The sequence below is a fragment of the Electrona antarctica genome, assembly GCF_951216825.1.
Source record: "Electrona antarctica genome assembly, chromosome: 18".
NCBI classification, from domain to species: Eukaryota; Metazoa; Chordata; class Actinopteri; order Myctophiformes; family Myctophidae; genus Electrona; species Electrona antarctica.
Window position 1 is genome coordinate 23473623 of NC_136799.1, and position 16259 is coordinate 23489881.

Below are 16259 nucleotides of genomic sequence, written 5' to 3' on the forward strand. Positions count from 1 at the left end.
GATTCAATTCATTCATTTTAAGTATTTCCTTTGTAGCACATACTGCCTCTTGTGTGATGCTGCAACTCGGTAAACTATTGAGGAATACGAATCAAGCCCAAATATGACACTGCCCAAAATAGGGCAGTGTTGTATGTCAAATAGGAATAGTGTGAGCAAAAATATGCCAGGAGAGAAAATCGAACTCTGAAGCCCATAGACCCCGCCCACTCGACTGAGCGCACTGGTTCTTTCTCAGAGTCTGACAATCAGGCTATACTATATGGGTTAAATTAATACTCAAGGTTTTACTGTGCATGACGGTAAATGCATGCATCTGTCTGAAGCATATTAGTAAAGCGTCATCAGTTGATTTCCACTTTTTTCAAGCAAAGAACTTACATGACAACACCTTAGTTAATGCAGTAAAAACAGAAAATAAATCCATGAGAAACATTAGGTGAAATGGAGACATTTCAACCATTATTTATGACTAATGGTTCATGTAGAAATTATCCTCTAAACTGTACTGTATCGTTGCTGTTGGGCACAAACTTTGTATCTCCTTATTTCATATTTTTAATTATTTAATACCCTATCACACTTTGTATGGCAAAATGAGACAATCTAAGCACACTATGCTGTCTGCTACAAAGCTGAACAATGGCTCCAAGGCCCTGCTATTGTCTTTGAAAAGATTGACCTTTTGAACTAGATAAAAGGCACCATTCCTTACAGAGTGCACCTTCTGAATTTGCTTATAGAATGCTGATGTACGTCCTATAGCCTACTGGAGGTTACAATAAGAACTCACCCCTGTCTTCCCTCTTGTTCACAGCATCTTTTAGAATGACTCTTTAGAGTGCTAAGAGTAAAAATTGTATTTTGCTGTGTGCAATATACCAATAGATCAGTACATTACATACATCTGTACATATGTTTTATTCCTAATATATGCATAGGCGATAACATGCATAACTACTATATCGTCGCTGTCGGGAAGAAACCACCTAACTTCATTTTTTAGGTTTTACATTTTTGTTAATACTAGTTCAGTATTCTTTCAACCAACGTAAAGGGTGTTGATTGCCTGCCAAAGGCGTATATTTACGTCCTATCAACAGCTAACTCCACAACCTCTCCCCCTAATTTACAATATATAACGTTTGATGAGGTTTTCTTAAAAAAAAAAAATGTTTTCATTTCGTGAAAAATTGACATTTTGGAGTTAGGTGGTTTCTCCCTGACAGCAGAGAGATATGCTAGGCCTAGTGTAGGTGGCCAAGTCAGCCCCTATAGGACCAAGTCTTCAAGTGTATTTATATGCCATTCAAGTTGTCCACCTATTGGTAGCCCATACATGGCATGTTTACACCAGTGTCTAAGTACAACTCACCTTCTCCCTCCCAGTCTGTGGCTGTGGAATTTGGGTTGTGCAGCTGGTTGAAGAGGCCCTGTAGAAGGTCAGAGCGGTTGGTTCTGGGGTCCAGACACAGCTGACCGGCCGGACACAGCCCGTCTTCGTCCACCTCGCGCGTGAAGACGAACGGGTGCTCCACCAGGGTCACCACCCTCAGCCGGTGTCCCTGAACGGGCAGACCCGGCCTCCAGCGAACTGTGGGTCTGCCCTCCCCTTGGGAGGGTCCACCCCCCTGGCCCTGTCCCAGGCCGCCCCCTTTGCCCAGTCCTCCTCCGAGACCCCCCACCCCTTCCTCCAGCTCCAACCTGCCCCGCGTCCACTGGCCCACCGTCACCCAGGCCGGCTGGCCCAGGGCACCTTTCTTCAGGCTCCACACGTGGAACAGCTGCGAGGACTGGATGTGGGAGAGACTGGGCTCCACCTGGATGGGCCCCGTGGCCCCCGTGAAGGAGGTGTTGGAGAGGAATCTGAAGATAGAGGGACAGAGAGCGAGGGTGAGGGAGGGGAGAGTTACAGAAGCTGTCGTAACCGGTTAAACCCTATTATACTTAATTGACCGGGGGCCCACAGGGGTCCCTACTTGCTTGGTCCACTCATTTTTTCCCTCTACACAAAATCTCAGCTGAAATAGATAATGTAAAAACTCACAACACGGCTCAGCTCGGCTATGTTCACAGAATGCCAGTGCCGGGCGGCACACAGAGGACAGACAGAGCAGGAAACATATGAGACAGAAAAGGAAAGACGTGTACTGAGGGGGAATAAGGCGCCGTACACACTATTGAAACGAAATCGCTCTCTCTGTTCCGAGGGGAGAGGGGGGGCAGAGCAGCTCGCATTCATTTTCAATGGGAGTCACTGGACTCTCAGACGAGAGGCTGCTACCCTAGCCTTAGCAAGGAAAGCCCAAATACACAACTGGCATATCCTGCACAACACCACCACAACAGAACTGCCTCTAAATAGACTCAAGTCCCGCCACCCGTACAACAAGGCGGCGCAAGAGCTGCTCAGGTCCATCCCTGAGGACCTGTCTACAGAGGCATGGCTGGCAGCAGCCTGGAAGCAGGAGTGGGAGTCAGCCGGGCCAACACGCATCCACCGTTACATCCCGGACCCGGGAGGCGGCATTGAAGGAGAGGAACTGCCACGCCGGCAATGGACCCTGCTGAACCGCCTGCGAACTGTGTGTGGGGAAGTGGGACCTGAGCCGGAGCAGACCGCTGACCACATAATCACCACCTGTCCCCTGTATAAACCACACTCGGAGGCTGGCCTATTCGATGTCGGAGTCACTGGGTTTCACAGAGCAGCTCTGCTCCATGGCTGTGTTCTGCCTTCCTCCCCCCCATGGAGCAGACTCCCATTGAAAATGAATTGCGAGCTGCTCTGCCCCCCATCTCCCCCCGGAACAGAGAGAGCGATTTCATTTCAATGGTGTGTACGGTGCCCATGAGAGATAGAGGGACAGGTAGACAGAAACAGATAGACAGACAAGATAGAGGTCAGAGTCAACGAGGGAATGCCTGGAGTCATTCCGACACTTGGCAGAATTTTCTACCCTACAGGCTGAGAAGCGCATCGTGCACAGTTGGATATCCAGCAACCATATGCTTACAGGGAGGGGGGTCTGAAATGTTGGAGAAAGCAAAAGATTACCAAGAGCAGAGCCACAGACAGATACAGTCTGTCTGGCGGAAGTCCTGTGTGAGTCCACTCTCTCAGATGGCTGGACTTAATAATTGCATCTTGCAGAAACTCATAATTAAAAGTTAATGTGGTGCAGTGAGGGTCTCTCCCTATCTCTCCGTCCACACACAAATTCATTGCTATTCCCTTCACATTCCCAACGGTCTATGCTGATCTTTTTACGGAAGAATACATTAGGGTAAGCAATCCCCTGCTCGCACATAAATCTGCCTCCTTTCCCGTTGAACCGTACGGGACTTGTTGGCCGGTCTGAGTGCGAGATTGTGCGGCCGATCATTTGGCTACTGTCTCAGTTGTGAACCCATGCAGGGACTGCTTCATGCCTCGATTATCGCGGTGCGTAGGGTGGGTCATTAAGAAATGGCGAGGGCGCTGTTGTAAATGTTAAGGGTTGCACAGGGATCACTGCGTCGGGCTTGGTGAGGGGCGTGCAGCGACTGTTGATTGTGTCTCAGGTCACGGGCGGAAATGGCAAGTTTTCACTCTAATAGAAAAGGTTGGTAAAGTTTGTAGACCTCAGTCACCAGTGAAAAATATTCATGGCTCCTTCACCTCACCTCTCTCTCTCTCTCTCTCTCTCTCTCTCTCTCTCTTTCATGCTCTATCACTCAGATGCCTTTTTCTTTTATCATTGCCAAGTTCAAAGTAAAATGGGGTAGATTAGACGTTTACCCTTGTGTGTCTGTCTGGCTTTCCACAACTAATCCCACAAACCACTTGACCGATCAGCTAAAAATGTTGTTTTGTTGTTCAGTAGCTCAAGGAAGTAAATCTATGAATATATTTCACATATTGTGAACACTGTTTTTGTCTGTGTCACATTTTGTGAATTCATATTGTCAGAACCTCCGACCAGTCTTGTCTTGTCCAATTATGATTTCCTCTCTGATGCCAGCAATATGAAGTCATCTGTGTGAAGTCGTAATTCTCTGGTGGACATTATGCACTGTATGGATGAGCGTGTGACCGCAGCAGGTGAACTTCCTCCATTAAATATGGGGAACGTCCAGGGGAATGAAAAGACAAAATTGATAGTGAGGGTCATTAAGTTAACCTCACCTCCAAGTCCGAGCTATAAGCTAAAGCCAGGCTGCGCAGTGCACACCACACACAGAATATGAATGAACGTGTCAGTGCATGTGTGTGTGTGTGGTCCTGTCGCTATACAGTACGTGTGTGTGTCCAACAATGTGTCGTTAGACTCGTTACTCTCATGATTTACAAACGGCAACCTGCTGCTGATATGAGTTTTATAGATTATTTTACGTATGCATGGATGTGCTTGTGCGCTGTCCTTTGTGTCTACGTGCATTCCTGTGTGTGTAAACACTCTTTATTGCCCACATGCATGCATGCTGTCCTCTGTGCATTCATGGGCGTAAGCACATATGAATGTCTCCTCTTTCTGTGTGTGTGTGTGTGCGTTTGTCCCTGCGTGTCGTTATTCACATGATTTACTAACAGCAACGTGCTGCTGTTATCAGTTTTACAAATTATTTCCTTGTGTCTGTACTTCACAAGGCCCTGATTAAAAAGGCTCTTGATTTGAAAGTCAAGCATTCTCATCCTGTTACACGCTAACTTATGTTTCATCATAGCAGCAGCTCTTATATTCTCTCACACGCACTCTCTCTCTCTCTCTCTCGCCTTGTCTGCCATCATAAAGTGAAAGCGCTAGCCTCGGGCTGAAATCACTCATGCTAATAGCATGGCTGAATCATCACATGGCACAGACAGCAGATCTATCACGTCCACCACTCCACTGTTATACTACCATTTCATCTAATGGTGCCTGCCCACAAAAAACCCTACCATGGGCCCACATTATATCCAGTATATCTCTTATCTCCATGGAGAGTGATCACCTGAGTACAAAGTTCCCACTTTATCCGCTGGTCCGGAATCTCTCTGGATTCACGCCCAAAGATAAGAACTTTTCAAGAGTCTGTGAGAACGTGCCGAAGTTCCAAAAACAGCTTCTGCCCTCCAGAGGCTGGGGTTCTTCAGGTTGTTTGTGCTGCATTATATATTCAGAAGCAATAAAACAACAACAACAACGCTGTGATAAAGGCAGCGAAAGGTTGTGTCCAAGGCAGACATGTCAAAGAGCAAATGGCTGGCTATTCACTCACGCACCTGCCCCCCTGTGGTTTACACACTCGAATAAACGTCAGCTCAACAGCCGGTGAGTGATGACTCGCTAGCAAAGTTCCCAGACGTGGCATCTCTCTTCCGCATAGCCCTTCATTTCTTCTTAGTTTAGAGGAAAAGTTTACTTCTGTCTACCTGTCCGTCGTCTGCAGAGTGTTGACGTCAGAGCGCCCCCTCTCCTGGGGGTCATATGTCACTCTGACGTCAGAGCGCCCCCTCTCCTGGGGGTCATATGTCACTCTGACGTCAGAGCGCCCTCTCTCCTGGGGGTCATATGTCACTCTGACTGGCAGATCTCACTTTGATAACGTCTCTGCATCTATCTTAGTCGTCTAGGTCGTATTCCCTCCCTCTCTGTCTCTTTTCTCGTCTGACACTTATTCCACGCAAAGTAATGCTGGTTATATTCTTTGAATATCTTCCTCCCCGGATGTTTTCTGCCTCTGAGCGCCGTTTCATCGGTTTCTCTTTCTCTCTCTGACACTTCATCTTCCTCTTCGCTCTCTCTCTCTCTCTCTCTCTCTCTCTCTCTCTCTCTCTCTCTCTCTCTCTCTGGCTTTGTGCGTTGTCCTCTTTGCCCCTCTCTTTATCTCCCTTTCTTTCTTCCTGTCCTCCCTCTGACACTTTCCTCCCTCCCTCCCTCCCTTTTTCCCTCCCTCCCTTTGTCTCTCAGTGTCTCCCTCTTGGGATTTGTGATTCGGGACCATCAGAAGTGTTAGCCTCAGTGTTGGTTGGTTACTGCTGTACCGTATTTGTATGCTGTCTGTTTCTATAAACCCGCAGGCCTTTGATGATTATGAAGAGCTAATATACGGCACGTCTTTATTCCCGACTTCCCTCTGTACCTCCCTCGCACGCTCCCCTCTCTCCCTGTAGGCTTTGAGTCTCTCGACATCTCTGTTTAGACATCTGTCGTCTCTCTCTGTCCTTACTTACTCCACTATCGTCTCCTCTGTTTCTCTCTCTCCCTACCTGTTCTATCTCTGCCTTCCTCTCTTTCTCCCTCGCTTCCTCCCTCCTTTTTCTCCCTGCCTCCCTTCCTCTGTTTGCGCTCCTTTGCATTTGCCGACATCCTCCTCAAGACCTTCTTCCCTCCCCTTGCCCTCCCCTGGGCATTGTGCTGTTAATTGCCTCTTCCCATGTGAAAGTCTGTAATTTCCTTCAGCTCTCTTGGAGCTGTCGGGTCCTTTGAGAGATAGACATCAGGAAGCAACCTGGACCAACTGAACATTTTGCAAAGGCTTGTGAAAACGGTTCACTGCGTCATTATGGCGTGGTGATGAGGGACTCACCAGCTGTCAATGATGACACTACACAGTGGTGGTCTTCAGCCAGGAGTTGAGAGACATTGTCTGATTGTCATTATGGTCACGGATGAAATACGTAGAGGTTGGAACAATTGTGTGTGTGCTGCCAGGTAAATTGGGTTGAAAATGTGCTAAAAAGTCAAGAGAAAAAAAGAAAGGGAGAGCCATAATGATGGAGGAGAGGCAGTATAAGGAGGGAAGATAAGAAGAAATGAAGCAGGGAAGGAAGGAGGCAGGAATGGAAGGATGAATGGGAGGAAGGATGGAGTGATCGGAAAAAAGAAGAATGGGAAGTGTGTGTGTGTGTGTGTGTGTGTGTGTGTGTGTGTGTGTGTGTGTGTGTGTGTGTGTGTGTGTGTGTGTGTGTGTGTGTGTGTGTGTGTGTGTGTGTGTGTGTGTGTGTGTGTGTGTGTGTGTGTGTGTGTGTGTGCGCGTGCGCGTGTACACTGAAAGTAAAGTGCTCAAAGTGTAGCCCATGGGCTACATTTGACTTATCGAGAGTAACTCATAGTGAGCTAAAGGCTGAAAATGCTGTCTCTGATCATTTTTGTTTCACTTTCCAAAGTTTCCCAATGATAACAAGTTGAAGACAATCTCCTCGTTTTTAGCCCAAGGCATACTGGGTATAGACTAGGCTCTGCATGCCAGTAGCTAAACTTGGGCTGATGGAACCCAAGGGAAATTAGAATCTGGTCTTGTGGTAAGCAGTAGTTTGTGATCAGTTGCCATGATAGACGGGCATTTTATGTTTCACGATCACCACCTGCCCTAGGCCTAGCTAACTCATTGCACAACATCTTCACTCAACACCACAGGTCCACAACACTACACAACCTTAAAGATACATCGTTTCATGGTTAAAGAAAGAGTGTCCAGCGGACAAAGTGTTTCACCTTACCATGCACATGGGGTTCCAGTATAAGGTATGTACATTATGTACTAAGAATCGTCGGGTAAGATGTACCAGGCGAAGACCGCACAGGTCAATACGTTAAAATTCACTTTGGGAGCAGCAAGATCGTGTAGAGAAAATCGTATTCTTTTCTTGTACTATATATTTTTTTATCCTGCACCCATTGAAATTCTCATTTCCACCTTATATGGTTTAAGAGAGGTTGTGATGTATGTGGCTGTCAGTTTGCGAGACTGCGATTCTGTGTACGAGGTACCTATAAAGGGCCTTGGTGCATTTTTATGATTTAAAAGCAGGAATGCAATGTGCATGTTCTAATCTTCTTTTACATGCTGTGTGTATTGCTGTGTGTGCATGCGCATGAATGTTTCTGTGTGCAAGCTCTCACCATCTCTGCTTGTGTGCAGCGTGTGTGTGGTGGTGGTGGAGGAGGAGGGGGTGGGGTGCGTGCATACATTATCAGTGACAGTGACAGGACAATGAGGACATGAAAGTTGTCGGTTGAGCCACCATGGACTGATCCAGCAGTATAACAGCGGTACACAGTATGATCCTAGTGTTCATTTATAGACCACTGTGTCTCAAACCTTCTCATGTCAATGACCCTTCAAATTAATTATGTTAATTATGCACACACACACACACACACACACACACACACACACACACACACACACACACACACACACACACACACACACACACACACACACACACACACACACACACACACACACGGAAATACTGGTGTAGACAAAGCAATTCCAACAGAAGGCTCCAGTGGCTCTGTGTGTAAATCTGTATGCCACGAGGCCCCGCTCTCCACCTTTCAGTATGACTGAGCGGTTCAGAAAGCAAGAGGACGAGACAAGGACATCAGAGAGTGCACAGCCGAAGACCAGCAGCTCACAGCCAGGGAGCTAATGAGTCTGCCGACATTCTGGGATGTAAGCGGAGTTCTGTGCGGCCTGTCCAACTTTTGCAAACACTCGTGTTTCGCGAAGACGTGGTCTGGTGTTCAATTTTATGTCTACACTGTGGAATCTGGGAAAGTTAAATATGGATGACGTAGAAGATTTGACTGTGTACAGTATATTATGAACTAAGTGCCCAGGTCTTGTTTATTGTACACTGTGTGTATACGTGCACTCACGCGTGTGTGTGCGCCTGCCTGTGACTGTTTGTGTTTGTTCATTGATGGGTGTGCTTTTGTGTACTGTATGTGTATTGACTGCCTGCATATGTTTGTGTGTTCATGTGCATGCATGTATGTCTAACGTCTGTGTGTACCTACCTGGCGAGATACGGTCCCGAGGAGTTCAGCTCATGGCCGTTTGGTTTGTCGTAACAGTTCACCGTGTTCTGGATCAGCGCCAGGTCCGGCCTCACCATGGTCGCAGCGGTGACCGCGCGGCTAATGAGCTGCACGGCGTCCCGGATATAGAAGCTTATTGGCTTGCGTCCGACCTCCCCGTAGGCCAACAGGCCCAGGGGCCCGCCCAGGGTGTGGAGCGAGTCCGGCGACAGCGGGTATCCCATAATCCACTGCAGCGCCGGCAGCGAGGGCGCCAGGCGCTGCGCGGCACGGAGCACCGAGGACAGGCACTCGGGGTCGGTGCCCAGCAGCAGCACCGAGGACACGGACGGAGAGGCGGAGTGCAGCAGCCGAGCCGAGAGGAGGCCGAGCGCCATCTCTTCCATCTGGTCCTCCCGCCTCTCCTCGCTGGCCTCGCTGCCCCTCCTCCTCTTCTCCTCCTCCCGCTGCCCCTCCGTGGGGAGTGTGAGGTTAATGACGTCCCACAGCTGCCAGGTGGCGCCCGCGTGCATCTGCAGGTGGGACAGCAGGCCCTCGCCCCCTTCCTCCCAGCCGGGGCAGACCACGGCCACGCCCCCCCAAGTCCGCCCACCCTCTGGCCAGGTCGCGCGCTCCACCTGGCCCCCCCGCAGCACGGAGAGCAGCAGGCTGCTCAGGGCCGACGGAGGCACACGGGCCGACATCTGCAGGTGGAACTGGTTCTGATGGAGGACGAGAGGAAGGGAGGGGAGAGGCAGAGGGAGGAGAGAAGAGGTGAGGGAGGGAAGGGACATGGAGATTGAAAGAGGGCAAGGGAAATAGAGGGGGGATGAGGGTAGGAGAGCAAAGAAAAGGAAGATGGATAGTGGGGGACGAGAAGAGGGACAGAGAGGGTAGGAGAGAGCACAGAAATGGGTAAGGGAGGAGACAAAAACAGAAAACCGAGATTAATAGATGTGGCCAAACCCCTGTATCTCACAGCTCCACTTAATGCCAGGAAATGCAACAACAAATAACAAGAAAACCCCACACAGTTCTTAGGGAGGTCAAAATAATAACCACAGTTTATTCACATCATAAAACCATAAAATCACTTCCACATTGATGTGCGAAGAATTATAAGATGGGTCTCTCAGACACATACACAGACACCAACAGAGAGACGAGTGAATGATTTGTGACTAATCTTGCCACATCACTGTGCTTGGCAAGAGAACAGTGGCGTCCATAGTTCGTCGAGAAGCCGGCTTAGCCGAGCTCCACTGCAAACACTGGCTTGTTTTATACGGCTCCAAATGGATAACACTGATGTCCTTGAATACAGCTCACAGATGGACTTTACACCACACCCCCCTCCCCCCGATAAAGCACTGATTCATTTTTCATCAGCATGTGCTGTGAGCGAGGTTGAAGGACAGCCCCTTGTTTTGGTGAAACATGACTTGAAGATTTGCTTTTGCATTGACCCAACGCACGCACGCACACATGCACGCGCACACACACTTAAAACACAATTTATGACAGCAAATTCTTAAAGATATATTCCAGCACAATGATTAACACACCCATACTGGTGTTAGAATTAGAATTTAGGCATTAAGCAGCAGGTACTCTTATCCAACATGACTTACAATCGGAATAAGTGGCATGATAACTGGTAATGAAAGAAAAAACTCCTGCACACTGTCTTCAAATGCGAGATATATATATATATATACACGCATGCACGCACGCCTGGAGACTCCTGTCAAGGATAGGCTCCAGATGCGACAGGTGCGTAGGAGAAGAAACTATAAGGGCTCCAGCGTACTGAAAGAAAAAACTCACTGCACACTGTCTGCAAGACAAATAGTTTAATGAGAACAATGTTTCGGTCAATTAGACCTTCATCGGGTTATCTTAACTTTAAACAGGAGACCTTTTCTTCCATTTGAAGAGAGTACATTGGGGCCCTACTCTGATATTCTCCTACGCACCTGTCGCCTTGTAGGTGTGCAAAACGCTTTTTAATGACACCTCACAAACGACTGGGTAAATGGTCAAATAACTAAAGAAAAGAAATTAAGTCTAAACAGCGTCTAATTAGCATGGACAATTAACCAACATGCATTGTATAACTAGCACCTATCAAAACAACATCTGGTAAGAATAAGTGATACAAGAAGTGAGTTTTCGGACTGCGGTTGAAAATATGGGATGAGTCTGCAGTCCTGCTCTGGGAGCCAGGAGGAGGGAGAAGAGTCTAGACTCTAGTACACTTAGTATTGGCCAGGGAGTCATGGGGAAGAAATCTATACTCTAGGACATTTGGATCATTGGCCAGGGAGTCATAGAGAAGAACAACTTTTTCAACCAAGGTTCATGTTTTAGCTTGTTATTAGAGAAAACAAAAGAGGAGTGTTCATTTTTGTTTCATTTGTTGCTTTCTTTCGTTTGAGCGATTTTAGCTATTTATGACAGGGGCGGGGGCATTCGAACAAGTGACTAAATATGTTTTTGGTGTTTTTAGAACATTTTACGGAGATTTCTTTATTATTATTTACTATAGTCCTACTAGACCCCATGAAATTACATATTGATCATGGGATCTATTGAAGGCCCCCTGTCAAAAATAGCTAAAATCGCTCAGCGAAAGAAAGCAGCAAAAAAAACATGAACAAAAATATCAACCTTGCCTGAAAAAAACTAAAATTGTCCTTTAAGAGGGTTGAAGACCAGGTGTGCAGTGACATTCTGTAACAGTTGTAGGTGTGAGCATGTATGCATACATGGTGTCCACACACAGCAATTTTCTTTTCTTTTTTTATGACTCAATGTTTATTCCTTTGAGATGCACACACAGCAACACTATTGAAATGGAAATACCCACCCTGGGAGTTAACGGTAAACAGAGCACACCCGCTGTTAAAAGTCCTTGTGTTTCTTACTGGAGCGGGGAAATCTGTCTGAACTCTTGAGCGACATGGCGGAATTAAGTGTGTGTGTGTGTGTGTGTGTGTGTGTGTGTGTGTGTGTGTGTGTGTGTGTGTGTGTGTGTGTGTGTGTGTGTGTGTTCCTGGAGTGACTAGGTGTGCGGAGTGGGCCCAGGGTGGACGTCACAAGGGGACTGTAGGCTCCTTGCGTTTGAAGCTGGTGGGGGGTCCAGAACAGGAACAGGAGGGGAGGAGGAGAGGAGACATGAGGGGAGGAGTGGAGTGGCAGTAACAGCAGGAGAGGTTGAGATTTGTAGAGGTATAGAGATGGGGAGGAGCAGGTACTGTACCGACTACAAGTCTCCTGCATCTGGCAGAATGGATCAATGTTCAGCATATTAGGAGTTGTGCTGCTAGCGCCTTCAATTTGTCAAACTACAGCATGCATGTCAGAGTGCTGTGGTGTTTGTCAAAACGTTGCTGGAACTCCAAGTTGAGAATTAAAGCAGATTTGCAAATGTATTCCTGTGGAACTGGTATTTAAAGCTATCGACAGTCAGTGTTACTGTCGTGTTTTTAAGTCCCTGCAATTCATGCGAGGATTTTCGGATTAACTTTAAGAATATATATTATTTCTTAATCAGGATATAGAATTATAATAATTATATAATGTACAAAATAATGGTGGAGTTGCAGGTACCTGAGAATTGAAAATTGTTGCACACATTTCAAAATCCCATTCTGAAATGGTGTAGATCTCCCATTATACCACACCTCTACCCAGCCATTTCCTCTACAGTAACAAAAAGGGGATTTGCCAATTCATAACTTTGAATTCAGCCAGACACTTGAGGAGACATTTAGATATAGGTCCAAATTAAATATCCGGGCAACTTTAATCCATAATAATTTTAGGATGCGTTATTGGATGTGTTTTTGCTTCTCTAGGCAATTAGATAGGACAGACGTTGCAGTGGAGAGCCAATTACTCAATTCAACAGTGAGGGTGAGCCAAACAGTAGGTCAAAATGAACCATGCAAACGTGTGAATAAAGCATGCACTTCCAAAGTTAAAAAGACAGACACTGGGCAGAGACAAATACTTTGGAAAAACAGAGTCTGCACACTGGATCCAGCTCCAAAGTAGGCCTATTTATTTATATTATTACCACCAACATTTTCGAGAATGTAAATGGTAAATGTATATAGCGCCTTTATCCAAGGCACTTTACATAGATTGTGCATTACATTAACCCATTCACACACACATTCATACACCGATGGCGGCGGAAACCATGCAAGGCACCAACCAGCACATCAGGAGCAATTAGGGGTTCAGTGTCTTGCTCAAGGACACTTCGACACTAACTCTGGGAGAGCCAGTTTGGAGGGTTCAAACTCCAGCCACTCTACCCCTGAGCCACCGCCACTGCCTAAATGTCTGTCCTTGCTTGGGCCATTAAAATGCACTTGGTTTGAAGGCTGTACAGGGGCAATAAGCTAAATGGAACACTTCTGACTACCTGAAAACTTTGTAAAGGAAGGAGCCAATGATTCTGAGTAGACTAGGTACCAACCTATACCAGGGTCAGACATAAATAATAATATATCGGCTGTGGAATAAAGCATCAGTTTATGCACCTGCCAAGACACCTGGGAAATCAGGTTTCCCCTTATAGTAGGCACCAGAGGCTGGATGGCTAAACAAAACAAAGGAGAGAGCGGCGAACCTTGTCTCGTTCCACGGCCCAGCGCAAAATGCTCTGAAATGAGCCCATTGGTTTGCACTTCAGCCTCCGGGGGTTTATATAATAATAACCGAAACCAAACCCATACTGTATTAAAAAGCCCCACTCAACCTAATCAAAAGTGTTTTCACATTTAATGAACAGTGGCTACTGGGGAGTATGGATTAACGATGGATAATGAGGATTGCCTTGTTTTACCTGTAATTGTTTTAACAGCCATCTCAAACAAGATTGTTATTCATAAAATCATTAGGGTCTTTACTCTTTACCCTTTTTTAGGAAACAGACTAATCGGTGCCTTTCTTCAAAGTTGGCTCTACTACATCGCTCTCTAATGCCTCTGTAATACACCTCCAACAGAGACCTAGTCAACTCTGATACAAAGCTATAACAAACAAAAAACTGCAATGAAGCCATGGTGCCCTAGCTGGCACCTTCCCCGCAGGCAAAGTATGTTTGAAGTAAAAAGAAGAGGAAAGAAAGAAAAATGGCTCATTATCAAAGGGCGAACACATGTACACCAAACATGTTTTACAGGTTATGAGAAAACAATTCTCACTATGGGAAAAGGGTTGCCAGAAAACAGCAGTGTTTTCCCCCTTAATTTTAAATATATCACTCTCAATCAAATTTTTATGGCATCCATCTGTGCTGGTTTCACACAGAGCTGTCAGCTGCTCTCTATCAGTGTTATCATCATGTCATTACTTCCACTCCACTGATTTTGATGTGTGACTTTTTTGCAGCTTTGCAGGGAGAATGTGAGCCCAAGAGCTCCCGAACAAGAACTGGATGAAACCATCAAAGGAAATGTATTGCGTTACTGTGAAAAACGGAAACACACGACAATTGAGAGAATCTTAATGCTACCAGCATGAGCTGTTCTACAGACATTTCCCTGCTGTGAATACAGGCGCTGCAACAAGATGCAATCTGAAAAGTTTCGGTCGAAGTAACGAGCAGCGCCCAAACGGGGGCGAGACACAAGAAGGATCGCCCATAGCACCCTGGTTACCACACGTATAAGAACTCATTTCTATTCCATTCTAGGCTGTATGTGTTATCAGCGTGACAGGAATGAGTCTTGGTCCAATCAGAGTGCTTGTTTAAAATTAGCACTCGGGCTCTTGTGTAATAATGAGAAAATCAACTACGTGGGGATGTTAGACCATTGCGGTGTGATCGGAAAGTTAAATCTCCCGGCAGGCTCTGCACACTCCAGCTGAGATGATTTGTGTGGCTCCTCGTGCCCCCATAAGCTGACTGCTTCTGACATGCATGTCTGAAGCATGAAAATGTGTATGTGTAGCCTATGTACTGTAGCCTGTGTGTGTGTGTGTGTGTGTGTGTGTGTGTGTGTGTGTGTGTGTGTGTGTGTGTGTGTGTGTGTGTGTGTGTGTGTGTGTGTGTGTGTGTGTGTGTGTGTGTGTGTGTGTGTGTGTGCGTGCATGTACTGTATACAGTAAGTGTGTTGATTTTGGTTTGTGTGTGAGGGTGAGGGCCTATTTAGTGGATGGATTCCCCAGTGCAAGCAGCTTGCCTCAGTATAAAATGGGGGACTTCATCCATGACTTTGTGTGGCCATGAGATGGCCTGACCTTTGTTTCAACTTGCAGCTGCTGCAGAGTTATTGGGTCTTTTATCTTTTATCACCCCTGCAGGGCCCCCAAGTAATTTTTTGATCTCTTGAGTGACTGTATCTTGCAATATTTGTCTTTATGACAACGTAGTCTAGACAAAATGAGAGGCTGATATACGGCCGAATGCCACAAAGGCAATTTCTCACTTTTAAACTTGAGTCATGCTAGGTGTCTTTTTTACGGTCTAAGGTGTGCAGCCACCAACCAGAACCAAACTGAGTTTGGCTGTAGGTGTAGTCTGCCTGGGTGCAGGTCTATAATTTGTCCCAGGACTCCTTAAGTCCCGCACCTGTATTTTATCTCTTAGACAGGTCATTTTTTATTTCTTTGCACCTGCATGTGTGTGTGTGTGTGTGTGTGTGTGTGTGTGTGTGTGTGTGTGTGTGTGTGTGTGTGTGTGTGTGTGTGTGTGTGTGTGTGTGTGCGTGTGCGTGTGCGTGCGCGTGCGCGCGTGTGTATGCGAGTGCAAGTGTGTTTGTGTAAGTGAGAGAGAGCATGTGTGCGTGCGAGATAGAAAATATGAGAGTGTGTTTTTGACAAAGACAGAATATAGTGTATTTTATAGCGTTTCTTTGCCATTGTTTGTGTGTGCCTGTCTTTCTATGTGCATTCTCTTTCTAGGCATGTGTGTGTGTGTGTGTGTGTGTGTGTGTGTGTGTGTGTGTGTGTGTGTGCGCGCGTGCGCGCGCATGCACACTTATCTATTTCTGTTCCTAGTTAAAAACTCCATCAGTAAGCATGTGCACAGAAGACTAGCATCTAAGGAAATGAGATAAGTGGAGCTTAGGAAATGTCAGCATTCTCCATGTACTCTATAAATCCATAAATCCATACCTCTCCCCACACATCTGCAAATAAGGAACCTTGAACCGACTATAAACAATCTTCTGCTTGATGCGCCAGACCAGTAGTTCTCAATCTGTGGGCCAGGGCCCACTGGTAGGTCATAAGGATATTGCAAGTAGGCCCTCAAATAATTGGCAAAACACTAAGATTTTATTGATAATACCGGTACATTGACCGATACATTGATATGAAAAATTTAAACTTAAAATGGATTTCATTGTGATAAATATAGGAATTTAAATACAGTATATTGACCAAAGGTGGAACACAATCGATGAATTGACTGATTGGGCTGGTCAAATGGGTGGGTCGTGAACGCTTTTGAGATTCTCTAACGGG

The 16259-nt window shown here is 46.4% G+C and overlaps 1 protein-coding gene across 1 annotated transcript in view; it reads right to left on the reverse strand.

Moving 5' to 3' along the window:
- grin3ba (glutamate receptor, ionotropic, N-methyl-D-aspartate 3Ba) overlaps positions 1-16259 on the reverse strand; it is a gene marked incomplete at its 5' end in the record, with an annotated part of 113995 nt that overhangs the window by 41538 nt on the left and 56198 nt on the right. Inside the window, 2 exons of the mRNA XM_079528446.1 lie at positions 1376-1866; positions 8775-9496. Of these exons, the coding sequence (XP_079384572.1) occupies positions 1376-1866; positions 8775-9496 (1213 nt within the window). The remainder of the gene's footprint in view (positions 1-1375; positions 1867-8774; positions 9497-16259) is intronic.